At 60.9% G+C, this 14547-nt stretch overlaps 1 protein-coding gene across 1 annotated transcript in view; it reads left to right on the forward strand.

Moving 5' to 3' along the window:
* CUEDC1 (CUE domain containing 1) overlaps window positions 1-14547 on the forward strand; it is an 89913-nt gene that overhangs the window by 55136 nt on the left and 20230 nt on the right. Inside the window, 2 exon segments of the mRNA XM_055133188.1 lie at window positions 12908-13231; window positions 13233-13487. Of these exon segments, the coding sequence (XP_054989163.1) occupies window positions 13151-13231; window positions 13233-13487 (336 nt within the window). The 5' untranslated portion in view covers window positions 12908-13150.

Genomic DNA, 14547 nt, shown 5'->3' on the forward strand with positions numbered 1-14547 from the left:
GTTCAGGGCCTGGATCCAGGGAGGAGGTGCTTTTGCAGACTTCCCCTGAGTCGAGCAGAGAGGCACGCGTGCTTCCAGTGACTACTGGCTGCCACGGGGGACTCAGTGGCCCGTGACCCTCGGTTTACAACGGGGGAGACCATGGGGAGGGGGGACTCTGGCGTTTACAGAGGAAGAAAGGACTCTTGGGGCATAGGGAGTCCTTTGCTGCCCATTGTCCAGATGGGACCCTGGAGACCAGGGATGCCAGCGACTTAGCTGAGTCTCTTGGCGAGTGGGTGCGGGGCCCTGCTAGATCCTCACCCTTTCCTAGGAGTCACTGTGGCCTGGTGGGCCCCTTCTCTCGCTCCATGCAGAAGGCTGCGGTGCTCCTTCTGTAGCGCTGTGTGGTTTGGGTGGGAGAGTCACCCCGGACAGCCAGTCCTGGAGGGTGCCGGTGACTGGGTGTCCGCACCTGTGCAGTGGCTCTGGTAATGGCAGGAGGACCCCAGGATTCGGTGGCTGGCTCTCCAGCCCTGGGAAAGGCCCTCCGGTGATGCAGCTCTCCCGGGGCCAAGCGGCACTGGGTCTTTCTAGCGTGGAGGCCGGGAGGCCCTCATCTAAGGATGGGCACGCTGGTTCCACAGCGAGGGGAGAGGCGCCTGTCCTCCCGGCCCTGGGAGCGAGCGGGCTCCAGGACTGGAGCAGAGGCGGCCTCACCCTGGGCCCTAGCACGGAGGCGTCGTTCTTCGGCCTGCTGCATCCCAGGAGGGTTTCAGTGGCACAAATGGTCACACCGGAATAGGACCTATTTCTCCTCCGTTCTCTCTCTCTCTCTCCCTCCCTCCTTCCCTCTCTCTTTTTCTCTCCCTCCCTCCCTCTCTCTCTCTCTCTCACTCCCCCTCTCTCCCTCTCTCCCTCTTTCTCTCAATCGCTCTTTTATCTCTTTCTCTTTTTCCCTTTCTCTTTCTTTCTGTTAGTTTTTGGGCCACACCTGGCAGTTCTCAGGGGTTACTCCTGGCTCTGCACTCAGGAATCGCTTCTGGCGGTGTTCAGGACACCATATGTGGTACCAAGGATTGAACCTGGGTTCATCGCCTGCAAGGCAAGTGCCAGACCCACTGTACTATCTCTCCAGCCCTGCTTGCTCCATTTTCTTTATCCCTCCCTCCCTCCCTTTCCCTCCCTCCTCCCTCCCTCCCTCCCTCCCTCCCTCCCTCCCTCCCTCCCTCCCTCCCTCCCTCCCTCCCTCTCTCTCTCTCTCTCTCTCTCTCTCTCTCTTTCTTTCTTTCTTTCTTTCTTTCTTTCTTTCTTTCTTTCTTTCTTTCTTTCTTTCTTTCTTTCTTTCTTTCTTTCTTTCTTTCTTTCTTTCTTTCCTTCTCATTTTGGATCACAGTCGGGGATGCTCAGGGGTTCCTCCTGGCTCTGCACTCAGTAATTACTCCTGCTGGTGCTTGGCCTCCTGGTTTTCTTGAAGTGGGGAGTGAGTCCAGGCCCTGGCCGTGAGAGCCACTCATCCCCTAGCCCTTGACCCAGTCCCCTGCGTGTCCCACTTGGGGGCCCGAGGCCCTTCCCTGCTGTCCCTTCCTGGAGCTGGTGCCCCCAGCCACTCCAGGGCGCGCCCTTCCTGCTCCTGGCGTCCTGGTCGGTCCGCAGCGAGGCAGGTCAGCCTAACCTCCTTGGCGCGGCCCCAGCTGCTGTTCTGGGCACAGATGGGGAGACAGGGAAGGGATGGGGCCCGGCTGGCCCTGCCAGCAGCCCAGGGGAGGGAGCGGCCGCGTGCGGGCAGAGGCTGTGGGAGGGCGGTTTGCCCAGTGCCCGAGGCTGTGATTCCCCAAAGCTGAGTGAGGGTTGGGAAAGAGAGGAGTCGATGGATGGAGTGGGTGGGGGCGGAGGGCGGTGACCACAGGGGCTGTTCCTTTAGCGGAGCAGGTGTGGGCAGAGCCCCAGGCCTGTGTATGAGTGTGTGTGTGTGTGTGTGTGTGTGTGTGTGTGTGTGTGTGTGTGTGTGTGTGTAGTGGGTGGCAGGCGCGGGCTGTGTGCTAGCTCCATGCCAAGGGATGTGGGTTCAGATTCCAGGTCTGCAGCCCCTGTACCCCATGACCCACGGTGACACGTGCCCTCTGGAGATGGGGCTGTGTTTTCTGGCCTTCCTACCTCCAGAGACTCCAGAGAGGGGTGTGGGCGAGGTTAGGTGGAGGCCTGAGGAGGGCTAAGTGGAGGCAGGGAGCAGCTGGGGGGGCGGGGAATGTAGCTGGCGTGCTAAGTGGCTCTGAATAATCCTGACTGTCTGCCTGGCCCTTCTCTCCGAGGTGGAGTTTGGTGGAATTTCGCAGGCAGCCTTTTGAAGCTCAGCAGGGCAGCCAGCCCTCCCCAGCTCCTGCCTGCATTCCTCAGCGGCCAGCTGGGGCACTTAGGAGCCCGCTGCCAGCCAGGGCTCCACCCCCCCCACCCCACCCCAGGGCGTGGCTCTGTGGAGCCACCCTTACTTCCCTGTACCCCAAGGAGCTGGAGGCTGGAGCAGTCAGCGCCCAGGCAACCTTCACCTCCTCCGAGGGAAGCTTGACTGAAGGCAGGGGTGGCAGGACGGGGCTGTGAGCCCAGCTCCCTTCTCCACTCTGGGGTCCCAGCGGCCCCCAGCTTGAGTCCTAGAGGCCCCAGTGGGGAGACCGTTGCTCGCTTCACGGGGGGACTCCAGGCCATGGTCATCCCTGGCTTACTGCCGGGCTCCAGACCCACCCCCAGTACCAGGCGGCCTTCCAGAGCCTAGCCCAGGTCTCGGGCCTCCCACCGCCCCCCACCCCACTGTGTGTGCCCAGGCCATGGAGCCCCTGGGGGCCCCCAGCCCTGAGCAGAATGGAGGAGGAGAGGGGCCTGGCTCTCCAGAAAAGGGGGCTCACTCAGCACTGTGGCGTCCCTGGCATGAGTGGCCCGGAATGGGATGTGCAGGATAGGGAGGTACGGATCGGGAGGTACGCCAGGGTGGGCGCAGCTGAAGCCCCAGACTCGGCACCCCCTAAAGGCTGACATGTGGTTTCCCCAACCCTAGGCGCTTCCTGGATGCCGCTCCCCATCCTGGCACCCCCAGGAAGGTAGGCCCTAGTAGTAGGCCCCCTGGGATAGGTGACGTCACATCAGAGGTTCCCTGATCGCCCCACTGGAGGGGTGCCTGGTGCCCCTTGACTGATTGTCATTGTTTGGCTGGTTGGTTTAGTTTGGGGGCCACACAGGGCGGTGCTTAGGGCTTACTCCTGACTCTGTGCTCAGGGATCACTTCCAGTGGCACTCAGGGGTGCCCTAGGGTGCCAGGAATCGAACCTGGGCACATGCCAGGCAAGTACCTACCCACTGTACTATCTCTGTGGCCCCTATTTTATTATTTTTGTAATGAATGAACATAAATAAACATTAAAAAGATTTTTTTTACGGGGAAACATTTTGCTGATCTCTCTCTTTCGACCCAGTTCTCCCCAGAGGAAATGCCCAGACTTCCTGTGGGCCCCTTCAGACCACGCTCAGCCCTTCCTTATAGCTCAGGCCTGAAGGTGCACAGTACCGGGTCTGTGCTCGCCCCCTGGGCCTTGCCTTGCTCCCCTGAGCAGTAGGTGTTGGCCCTATAAATGCACAGAGATGTTTCACAGTTGTATAGGGTGTGTGTGTGTGTGTGTGTGTGTGTGTGTGTGTGTGTGTGTGTGTGTATGTGTAAAACGATAGCATACCCTGATCTGTTGGTTTTGGTGCTCGGATTTGAACCCAGAGCCTCTCCCATGTGAAGAATGTCACTGAGCCACACACCTGCCCAGCCTACCCCAGGCCGCCAGCCTCCTATGAGTGGACATCTAGAGAGTGTCTAATCCTTTGCGTTACGTTATGGGAAGTAACAGAGGGTGCACCCTTGGGGAGCGTGTGCGAACATTGGTGTAGCTACGCTCCATAGAGGAAAATGAAACTTCACGGAAGTCGAGTGACCTGATACAAACCATAGCATCTATTTTGAGTCACAGCAAACTGCAAGGGGGAGAGAGGGCGGGAGCTGGGCCCTCTCTTCCCAAGACCTGTTTGCCATGCGCCCCGCTTGCTGGTCTTTGCTTTCTCGGCCTGACTCTCGGGGCGTGTTCAGAATACTACAGACTCGTGCTGTTGTCCCTGACTTTCTGCGGGTCCCGGGAGCCCAGAGGTATTTCCTGTTGCTGTCCAGCTCCCAGGACTCTGCCTTCGGTACAAGGGCCCGGAGGAGAGTGCCAGAGAGGGCTGGCTGGCCTCTGGCCCCCAAAGAGCTGGCCCTGCGCCAGCGTGAGGTCGGCAGGAGGCCCTTCAGCTGCCTGTGTCCCCTCTTTCCAGGCTGGGCCTTTTGGCCCTCTGTCTGTGCGTGTTCCTGCTGGTCCAGCAGGGTTCCCAGGGCTGGTGGGACAGGGGAGCTGCACCCCCACGGCCCACTGAGGCATGAGCTCCCTGTGCCCCCTCATTTATTTATTTGGTGGACGGCATACTCCGCTAGACTCACGCTTACTCCTGACTCAGATCCTGGTGGGCTTTGGGGAACCCTGTGGTTGTGCCGGGGCCAGATGCAGGCAAACACCTCCCCAGCCGTACTGTCTCTCCAGCCCCTTTGCTTTTGTTGGGGGGCCACACTCAGCAGTGCTCTGGCCTTACTCCTGGCTCTGTGCTCGGGGACCACACTTGGCAGGGCTGGAGGCTAGAACCTGGGCCACCTGTATGTAAGGCAGCTGCCCGCTGTCTCTCCCGCCCCCCCAGGCTTGGAGTCTTGGCTGAGCTCCTGTGTTTGTTGAGGCAGTGCTGATTGTTGTGGAAACAGACAGAGGCTGCTGGGGCAGATGAGGTCCAGGGAATGGTTGCCCCGGCAACCTGAGGGAGGAAGGGTGTGAGGGACCCGGGGAGGTGTCACAAGGGTCTGGTGGTCAAGTGGACCGAGGGAGTCAAAGTCAGCTCCCCTTTCAGCGCGGCCCCTCAGCTGTGTGACCGTGAACCAAGTCACTCATCTCTTCCCTCTCCCTAAAGAGACCAGCGGCTGTGTGTTCCTCGGAGCCTGGGGCAGGTGCAGACCAGGGGTCTGTGGTCTGAGAAACAGGTCGCATGTGGGCCTGGCTTTATGAGTTCGTAGTCTGAGGCTCGGGCGGCTGCCAGCGCGGAGGGGCCCCCGGACCCTCCAGGGGCTCAGAGACTGAGCACAGGCCCTCCAGAGTGCACGAGGCTCAGGTTCCCGTCCTCTGCACACATGGTCCCCTGAGTACTGGAAGAGACCCCCAAGCACAGAGCCCCAAGTGGTCTCTGAGCATCACCTGGTTTGGCCCTAGAAACAAACAAAGCAAGAGGTACAGCGGGTAGGACACTTGCCTTGAAAGTGACTTGGAAGTGGCTGACTCAGGTTCAACCCCTGGCACCTCATATGGGTCCCCCAAGCCCCACCAGGAGTGACCTGAGTCAAAAGTAAGAGCCAAAAGTAAACGCAGAATACCACCAGGTATGGCCAGTAGCAAGAACTGGCTTCTCATATTTTTCTGGTCTCTTCTTTTATATGTGTGTGTACACACACACACACACACACACACACACACATATATAATCTTTAGTGTTGGGGATCAGTTCCTATATGCGGCATGTCCCCTGCTGACCAGTTACATCCCCTGATGGGGGGTGGGGGGTGGTGAGGAGAAAGGACGCCCCTTAGATCAGTCTGACAGCCCAGGGAGGTCAGTGGCCAGCCTGCATCACACAACAGGGCCCCACAGAACCCAGTGGGTCTGCCCCTGAGTTCCTCCTCCATTTCCTCTCTGCCCGTGCCCCAGAACCGTGCCCGAGGGGCCTCTCTGCCCTCGCTGGCTGCCCGCAGCCGCGCTGGGCCTGGTGTGGGGTGGGGGAAGGTTGTTTCCATGAAGCTGTTTCCGCGCCTCGGGCAGGAGATCAGCATTTAAAGGTCACTGGGCTTTTGAAGCCGTAGCGACGACATGAATAGCTGGGGAAGAAAACACGGGCTGCGCGGGCACGGGAGGACAAGGCGCCTCTGTCAGGGCGGCCCGCCCCCAGCCCGGCACGCCCACGCGGACACGCCGTCCCGGGAACCGGCCTCCTGTCCCTTCTCTTCATGCCCCCTGTTCTGGAGGGCGGGGCCTCCCTAGCCGCGAAGCCAAGGCCCTTTGCGTCCTCCGAGGTGACAATTGGACAAGGGTGCAGCTGTCTGAGCCGGGCGGCCTTTCCATGAACGCTGCCGTCACCCACTTGAGGCCTCGCTGGGCCTTCGCCACGGTGACACAGTGTCCCAGGAGTCACAGGACCTACTGCAACCCGCTGGCCCCGCTGGCTCTTGCAGCCCGGACCCGACACGGATGGGCTGGCACACAGGTCGCATCTTGCTGGCCAGTTCTCATCGCTTGGCAGTCGCTTGCCTAGGTGGCCATGCGGGCTCCGTGAGGCCCGAGGGCTCAGTCCCGCCTGCCAAGGACGGGGAGAGACGCCGGGCCCCGTGTGCCTGGAATTTCCCACTCCAGGAATTCGTTGCTCTGAGACGCTGCAGGTCCTGGAGCCTCAGAAGCCCGGGGCAGCTGGGCACTTCCTCTCCCTCTTCGTCCGTCCAAGGGGGGTGGTGCGGGGCACATTCCTCGGCTGTGGGAGAGAAGCGGCTGGTTGTCATTTTCCTGGGAGAGGCCACGGCCTGGGCCCGGAGACGCCACCTAGTGGTGTGAAGTCGTGGTGCCCCCGGGTGGGGCCGGATCTTAGGCCAGGAGGGACAGCGAGTCCCCCTGGAGGCTTAGGACTCGCATCATCGGATGATCCCAAGATCCTGGCTGTCCCTCGTCCCTTGGGGATCTTCAGGGGTGAACAGGGACAGAGCTGGCCCTTTGGGGGCAAGCAGGAAATCAATGATTTCTCCAGAGACCTCCTGTCCTCACGTCCACCTGTCGGGTTTGGGTCCGGGTCCTGCTGGGGCCTCCCTGTCCAGTGGAAGGCCAGGCCAGGCACTCGAGAGGGTTAGCTCTCGTCACCTGGGGCTGATGCTAGCTCAGAAAGAGAGCTAGCCTGCCGTGCCTGGGAGGGGGCCCGAGCAGACCACAGAAGGCCCTGGGGACATTGAGCATGTCACCGACTGCCCACCTTGTGCTCAGTCCCCGCTATGAAGAGCCCTGAGAGACACAAGAGCTCTGTTGGGGGAACTAAAGAGGCTATCGAAAGGCCAGAGCAATAGTACAGTGGGCAGGGCACTGGCCTGGCATGTAACAGACCCGGGTTCCAGCCCCGGCAGCCCATGTAGCCCGCTAGGAATGGTCCCTGAGTGCAGAGCCAGGTGTGAGTCCTGGACCTGGGGCTGGAGAGATGGCACACGGAGTAAGGGTTGTCTTGCACTGGGCTGACCCAGTTTCAATCCCCAGCACCCCATATGACCCTTCGGGCCCTGCTGGGAGTGATCCCTGAGCACAGAGCCAGGAGTAAGCCCCGAAGACAAACTGGTATGCCCCCTCCCCCCATAAAATAATAAGGAGATTAATTATAGAGGAAATGGAGAGCTGGCCCCTGCTGTGGGCCTCAGGCCTCTTTCCTTGATTTTATCAAGAGTCCACCAAGAACTAGACATTAGTAGGAGCCCCGTGCGCCCTCTTGGGCGGCCCTCGGCTACCCAGGGAATAAGGCAAAGTGGTGACTCAGAATGCGGATGTTCTAGAGAACTTCAGGTGTTCTTCATGGGAAACTCTGCACAGCTGGTTCCATCAAGGAAACAGCGGGGCAAAGGGCTACAGGAGGTGGTCTCTGATCAGAACTGCTTGGTAGGGAACAGAAGACGGGGTGCTGAGGGAGGCAGAGGATGCCGTGTGGGAATTTGGGAGAACGAGGTGGGTGGTGGGCAGAGTTCAAAGACCTCTGGAAGGGAACGGGCACGGCGTGGTTGTGGACTAGTCAGGCCTAAGGAAGCCGGAGAGAGTGAGGAAAGGGATGGGGGGGGTGGCATGTGTGTATAAGGGGGGCAACCGGGGGGCGAGGGGGAGACACGTGTCTGAGGTTTGACCAAGAGGTCAGAGAGGCGGTGTAAGTAGGACCGAGAGGGACTCTGGGTTGTGGTTTGTGGGCTTGGGAAGCCACTGGGAGTTTGGGACAGAGCAATGGCTTGACCACCGTGGGGATTGGCCAGTAGGGAGACAAGGGACAGGGCACGGGGCAGGGTGGGAGCAGCGGAGAGGGCCGGGAGTGCCCAGCGCTGGAATCATCTGGAAGCTAAGAAAGGCCGTGTGCGTGGGGTGGAGGGGGAGCGGACGCCAGGACGACACCCAGCTCTTGGCCTGAGCCACATGGAGTTGCCGCTAACAGAGAAGGGCCGAGGAGGCGCAGATGGGGAGGGTGGGGTCTCCAGGCCAGCCGACCCACAGCCAGGGGGAGCAGCAGGGCCTGGCTGTTGGCGGCACGGGGCCAGGAGACCTCGGGGCGAGGACTGCGTGCAGGCTGTGTGGAGAGGGCAGTTAAGGCCACGGCAGCAGATAGGATCGCTCGGGGAGTGAGTGGGGCCCAGGAACAGGGCCAGGGCCTGGCACCACCCGTCTCAGTGGGTGGCTGATGGTGCTCCAGGCACATGCTTAAATTCTCCCCTAACACCCTTCCCAGAAGGCATCACCCTTTTTTATTTTTCTTTCTTTTTTTTTTTTTTTTGTTTTTTGGGCCACACCCAGTGATGCTTGGGGGTTTTCTGGCTCTGCACTCAGGAGTTACTCCTGTGGTGCTCGGGGGACCATATAGGATGCCAGGGATCAAACCGGGTCTGCTGTGTGCCAGACAAGCACCCACCTGCTGTACTATCTCTCCTGCCCCCGATTGCCCTATTGTCCTTTTTTTTCCCCCTTCCCTAAGCGAGGTTCAGGGGATTGAAATGATTTCTAACTTCCACAACAGCCTGGGTAGGGGATGTGGGGGCCTCAGGTGACCCCCGTGCTCTCTGCTCCAGCCATCCTGGGCCCGGCAGCACACTGGCTGGGGTGACCTTGGGCAAGGTCAGGAGCACAACGGGGCGCCCGGCCCAGAGTGACTCAGGCTTTGGCCGTAACTTGCACTTGGAGCTGAGGCTGGCAGTGTGCCACCCTCTCCTAGCCTGGGTTCCTTTCCAGCCAGGGAGGTGGGAAGCCTGGCTCCCTGGGACCTGGGGAGGGACAGGTGTGGGGTGTCTGCCCCCCTCCCACCAGGTGCCCAGGACCTTAGAATTGGCCTCCAAGATGGCCCCAGAGCTCCACTGCTCCGTGTCCACTTCCTCTTGCGGAATTCAAGGTCAATTAGTGCCCTGGTTCCTTGCCAGGACCCAGCAGCTGGGGTTCAGAGAGGCCGAGTGGTTTCCCTAAGGTCACAGAGCTAGCACTGGGGCCCAGCCAACAGACACGCTCCCCCATCCAGCCCCGTCACTACCGTCTGGGTCACCTCGCCTCTGCTTAAGTGTCGTCCAGGCTGGGCCGATCTCCTGAGCCCACGGCACAGAGGACTGCGTTGCTGAGGCCCCTTGGCTCCGAGCCCTGCCAGCCTGACTTGGCATTCTTGGATGTTAGGGAGCGGGGTTTCTCATGCTGGCCTCTCTCCGCCCCGGCTGTGTGGCTTTGCACAAGTTGCCTGGCTTCTCTGAACTGGTTTCCACAGCTCGACAACAGAGATGATTGCATCCGCCTCTGCAGTTGTCATAAAGATGAAATGTGAAAGTCCCTGGCACCGGCTCAGAAACCCGGGGCTGCGCCTCCCATCTTTCATGTGCTTTCAGAGGTGCAAACGGGCAGCCCTGGGGGCACACACCCTGAGCCCCCAGGACGGTCCTGCCCCTGCTCCCCGGAGCGTGCTAGGCCAACGTCAGCCGCTGTGCCCTGGAGCTTATCTGCAGATTGGATCGTGGTGCTGGTGGGCGCCCTGGAAGGGGGCCCCTTGCACTGCTTGCTAATTAGAGGGACCGGGGAGGCCCTGCCAGGGCCTGTGCAGATGTTTCTGTGCATGGAACTGTTTCCTGCATTTCCCATGACTGCTTCGCGGCCTCTCCGTCCTCATCCCCGAACTGCCTTTGGACAGAACAGCCTGTGTCCGTGGGCCCGTGTCCATGGGCCCATGCCCCCGGGCGGCTCCCTGCATCAGGGACTGGCTGGCCGAGAGCGGCCCCTGCTTGCACGTGGTCCTGGCGCACACGCAGACTCCAAGGCTTTGCACCTGGGGGACGTGGACGCCCACACCAGCCAGGCCTCCCCCAGAGCTGCGGCAGGCACTGGGACCTTCTCCCAGACCGCTGAGGGAATTCCAGCAGCTGACGTCCAGATGCTGGGGCTGGAGGCCCGAGAATGTCCCCCGACTCTTTGCCAGCCTTCTGGGGGCAGTGGCAACAGCCAACATGGGCTGACCACGGGCCCTGCCGCAGCTGAGCAGCTCCTGTTTCACTCATGGCTAAGCTCCCGGTGCGGGAATGCGCCCGGGCCCCCACTGAGATGGCAGGGGAGAACCTGGCACTTCACCTAAATAGGCTGAGAATACAGGAGGTGGGGGGGAACACTCGGAGAGGCCCAGGACCCCAGGGAGCAGCTGGGGGGCTGTGAGTGGGGGAAATGTGGGCTCCCTCACCACCTTCCATCGTCCTCTCTCAGGGACGGATTCGGCGGTGGCTGCTTCTCCTAAACGGACAGTCAGGGCTGCATCTCCTCCCCTCTGTCCCTGGGGTGATTCGGGAGGTGGCTGCTTATCTGCAGAGGGTTCTCAGCACCCGGCACTGACCCTGTGTCTGACCACTGCCAAGGACATCCCTGGGCACCAGCTCCTGAGACTTTTCCCCGCCCCCCCGCTCCTTGGGAGAGGCCCGAGGGCCGGTCTCCAGAACTCAGAATAATGGCAGCTGCCGAAGGCCTCAGGGGGCATCTTCTACCTTCCGATGGGAAAGTGGGGCTGGGGGGCGTCCAAAGCCAGCTGCGGGAGACCGCGTCATGCTTGGCCCTCTGCCCGTGTTCATTCTCATAACAACATTCTTGGCCCGATCATTTGAGGTCACCCCTCTGTGTCTTCCTTGCGAAATGGTTCTGGCCTCTCTGAGCTGTGACTGGCTCATGGGGGGGGGAGGTGGGGAAGATGGGGTGGGGGGCGGGTAATCGGTCACACTTCAGCCAGTGAACAGAATACTGCTGGGGCGTGGAAGCCGCCAAAGGATTCCTCTGTGCTCTGACGTGGCACAAAGGTTATGAAGGGGGAAGTAGGGGGGATGGTCTGATTGCATGTCATCGAGGCAGTCCACACATGCGTGCGTCTGTGTGTCTCATCTGATCGGAGAGACACCGGAGTATTAGCAGGTTTTTCTCGGGTCTCGGGAGAGGGTTCTTTGGTGACACAGTGGCCGGGGACACATATGGCTGTGGCCTGCTGTTGTCCGGCTTTGGACACAGCCCACCTCCCTGGGGACTAAGCAGACACCCACACACCATGGCAGAGTCCTGCAGTCTCCATGTCCTTCTGAAGAAGTGTAGGTCTGAAGGGGGTTTGAGTTGCAACCTGGTGGCCCTGGGGGACAAGTGAGGTCGCCTCAAGAAACAGAATCAGAGGTTCCAGTGGGTCTTTTTTTGTTTTTTTGGCGTCACACCTGGCAATGCAGAGGGTTACTCCTGGCTCTGCACTTAGGAATTACTCCTGGCAGTGCTCAGGGGACCGTATGGGATGCTGGGGATCGAATACAGGTCAGCCGAGTGCAAGGCAAACGCCCTACCCGCTGTGCTATCGCTCCAGCCTCCCAGTAGGTCTTTTGCCCATGGGGTGAGGAGGCCTCTCTGTTGTACCTCCTGTGTCCCCCACCCCCCATCTCTCTCCTTGCATCATCAGTATTTCCAAGGGCCTCTCCCAGTGCTGGGCAGGGGCTAGGGTCCACCCCCGACAATACTCAGCTGGTGATGTGGGCCTGTTGGTTTCCGTGTGTGGGCAAGGCAGTGAGGAGGGGCTCAGGCTGCTTGAGCCAGGGGTGCCGGGGGTGCTGGGGCCCCACCTGGCGTGCTGGGGGCTGGGCTGGCAGGGCAGGGATGGCACTGGATCCTCGGGCACGTGGGCCCTGTGCGCCAAGGCTTTTAAGTTCGCTCCCTGGCCTGCATCATCTGTTACTTGGGATCCAGGGCAAGGAAGCACATCACTTGGATAAGCTCCCATGCATGAACCGATACAGCTGTTCTGATTATGGCCCCAAGCCCCAGAGCAGGGGAGGGAGATTTGCACACACTGGGCTGGAGCGGGTAGGGCGTTTGCCTTGCACTTGGCTAACCTGGGTTCGATCCCCAGCATCCCATATGGTTCCCTGACCACTGTCAGGGGTAATTCCTTAGTTCCTCAAACTTAAAATCCTGGAGTGGAGCAACCCTTTAAAATAAAGCTGCCACTTCTGCTCAGTTCCAAAGTTCCTTAAATTTGGGACTAACTGAACAAGTTGGAACTTGATGTTTCCACTTCTGCCCTCGGTGGACACAATGCAGGGGCTCCCGTGCCCACAGTGTGCTGGATCCGTTTTCTGCTGGATATTCAGTGGAACTTTGCTCAAACTTTACGCCAGGGTGTTGCGACCCTGAGGGGAAAGATGGGGTGAGCAGATACATGCTCACTCCTAGAGGGCCAGACCTCACTTAGAGCCCCGGAGACTCCTGGAGAGGGATTTGGTGCAGGGGACCTCAATTCTGGGTTCACACGAGAGCACCTCGATTTCATTTGGGATCCAGGGCAAGGAAGCACATCACTTGGATAAGCTCCCATGCATGAACTGTGCATGGTTCATGCATGAACCATGCATGAAGCTCCCATGCATGAACCGTGTTTTCCCATTCTCCAAACCCGGATACTTTCCCCCTAGTGAGTCCCTGAACTGGCAACCCCCTCCCTGTGCGCTCCCGCCTTGCCAAGGGCAGTGCGTGGGGCCAGCGGAGGGTCCTGACTGCGTCCCCTCTATTTGCAGGTGGGACACTCGCCGGAGCCGGCCCCAGCATGCTCGCCGAGTGTGGATGAGCCGCCGCCCAGGCCCGGATGCCGCCGGCCCGCAAGGCCCGCACCGCCAGCGCCGCGTCCAGCGCGGGCCCCGCGCGCTAGCCCGCTGACCCGGGGCGCGGAGAGGACGCGCGGGAGGGCGGCCACGGCGCAGGGGCCCGGGGGCCGGGGCTCGGCGCGGCCCGGGGCCACCCTCACGCGGCGCCTGGGCAGGATGACCAGCCTGTTCCGCCGGAGCGGCGGCGGCGGCGGCGGTGGCGGGGGCGCGGCCGGGGCGCGCGGGGGGCGCGGCGGGGCCCGGGCCCGCGGCCGCCGCGCAGGAGCTTAACAACAGCCGGCCCGCGCGCCAGGTCCGCCGCCTGGAGTTCAACCAGGCCATGGACGACTTCAAGACCATGTTCCCCAACCTGGACTACGACATCATCGAGTGCGTGCTGCGCGCCAACAGTGGTGCCGTGGACGCCACCATCGACCAGCTGCTGCAGATGAACCTGGAGGGCGGCGGCGTGTACGAGGACAGCTCCGACTCCGAGGACAGCATCCCCGTGGAGGTAGGCGCGGACCCCGGCCAGGCTTCGGGGGACCCCCCCCTGGGTGGCACGGGTGGGTACCGTGCAGGCCTGTGAGCCCCTGATTCAGAGATGGTGCTGGTCACAGTTCCAGGCCCGGATCCCCGGGCATCAGTATCAAGGTGCGCGTTAAACGTGTAGGCGCCAGCGGGGAGGGGAGTGGGGGGAGAGAGAGAATACAGGGGTTAAGATGCTTTGGGGCTGGAGAGATAGCACAGCGGGTAGGACGTTTGCCTTGAACGCGGCCGACCCAAGTTTGATTCCCAGCATCCCATATGGTCCCCTGAGCACCACCAGGGGTAATTCCTGCGTGCAAAGCCAGGAGTGACCCCTGAGCATCGCCGGGTGTGACCCCCCCACCAAAAAAAAAAAAGATGCTTGCTTTGCATGGTTTGCATGGGACCCACTCTGGTTCCATCCCCCACACAAGGATCCCTGAGCACTGCCAAGAGTATCTCCCTGAGCACAGATAGGTGTATGCCCTGAGCACCACCAGGTATGGCCCCCAAACGGAAACAACAAAAAGTGTACCCCTGGGAGACACACACACACACACACACACACACACACACACACACACACAGTATATACAGAGTTGAGGCCCCTGCTTTGCCTATGGCAGACCTTGATTCCATCCTGGATACCGCCTATGGCTCCTGAGCACCGGAGAGGTCAGTCCTGAACACAGACCCGGAAATAGCCCCAGAGAACCTAGCAGTCCTCCTCAACCTCAAAAGAAGAAAAATGGGAGAGGGGGAACGAGTGGCCCCGAGGGCCAGGGATGAGGCCGCATGGGGGAGTAGGCACCTCACGTGGCCATAGACAGGTGTGGAGGGGTGCTGAGCAGAGTTCCCCACCCCCATACCCTCAGTGCCATCTGGGCCCTCCCCAGCATAGCACACTGAACCCCAGTTCCAGGCTGACACCTCTGGATGTCCAGAGGCAGTGACGGTCCTCCCAGGCTGGCTCCCAGCCCAGGAGTCAGGCAGAGTCAGCCGGGAGCAGGCGGTGCCAGAAGGGGGCTTCGTAGGGCAGGGGAAGG

The sequence above is a fragment of the Sorex araneus genome, chromosome 3 (genome assembly GCF_027595985.1).
Source record: "Sorex araneus isolate mSorAra2 chromosome 3, mSorAra2.pri, whole genome shotgun sequence".
In the NCBI taxonomy this organism is placed as follows: Eukaryota; Metazoa; Chordata; class Mammalia; order Eulipotyphla; family Soricidae; genus Sorex; species Sorex araneus.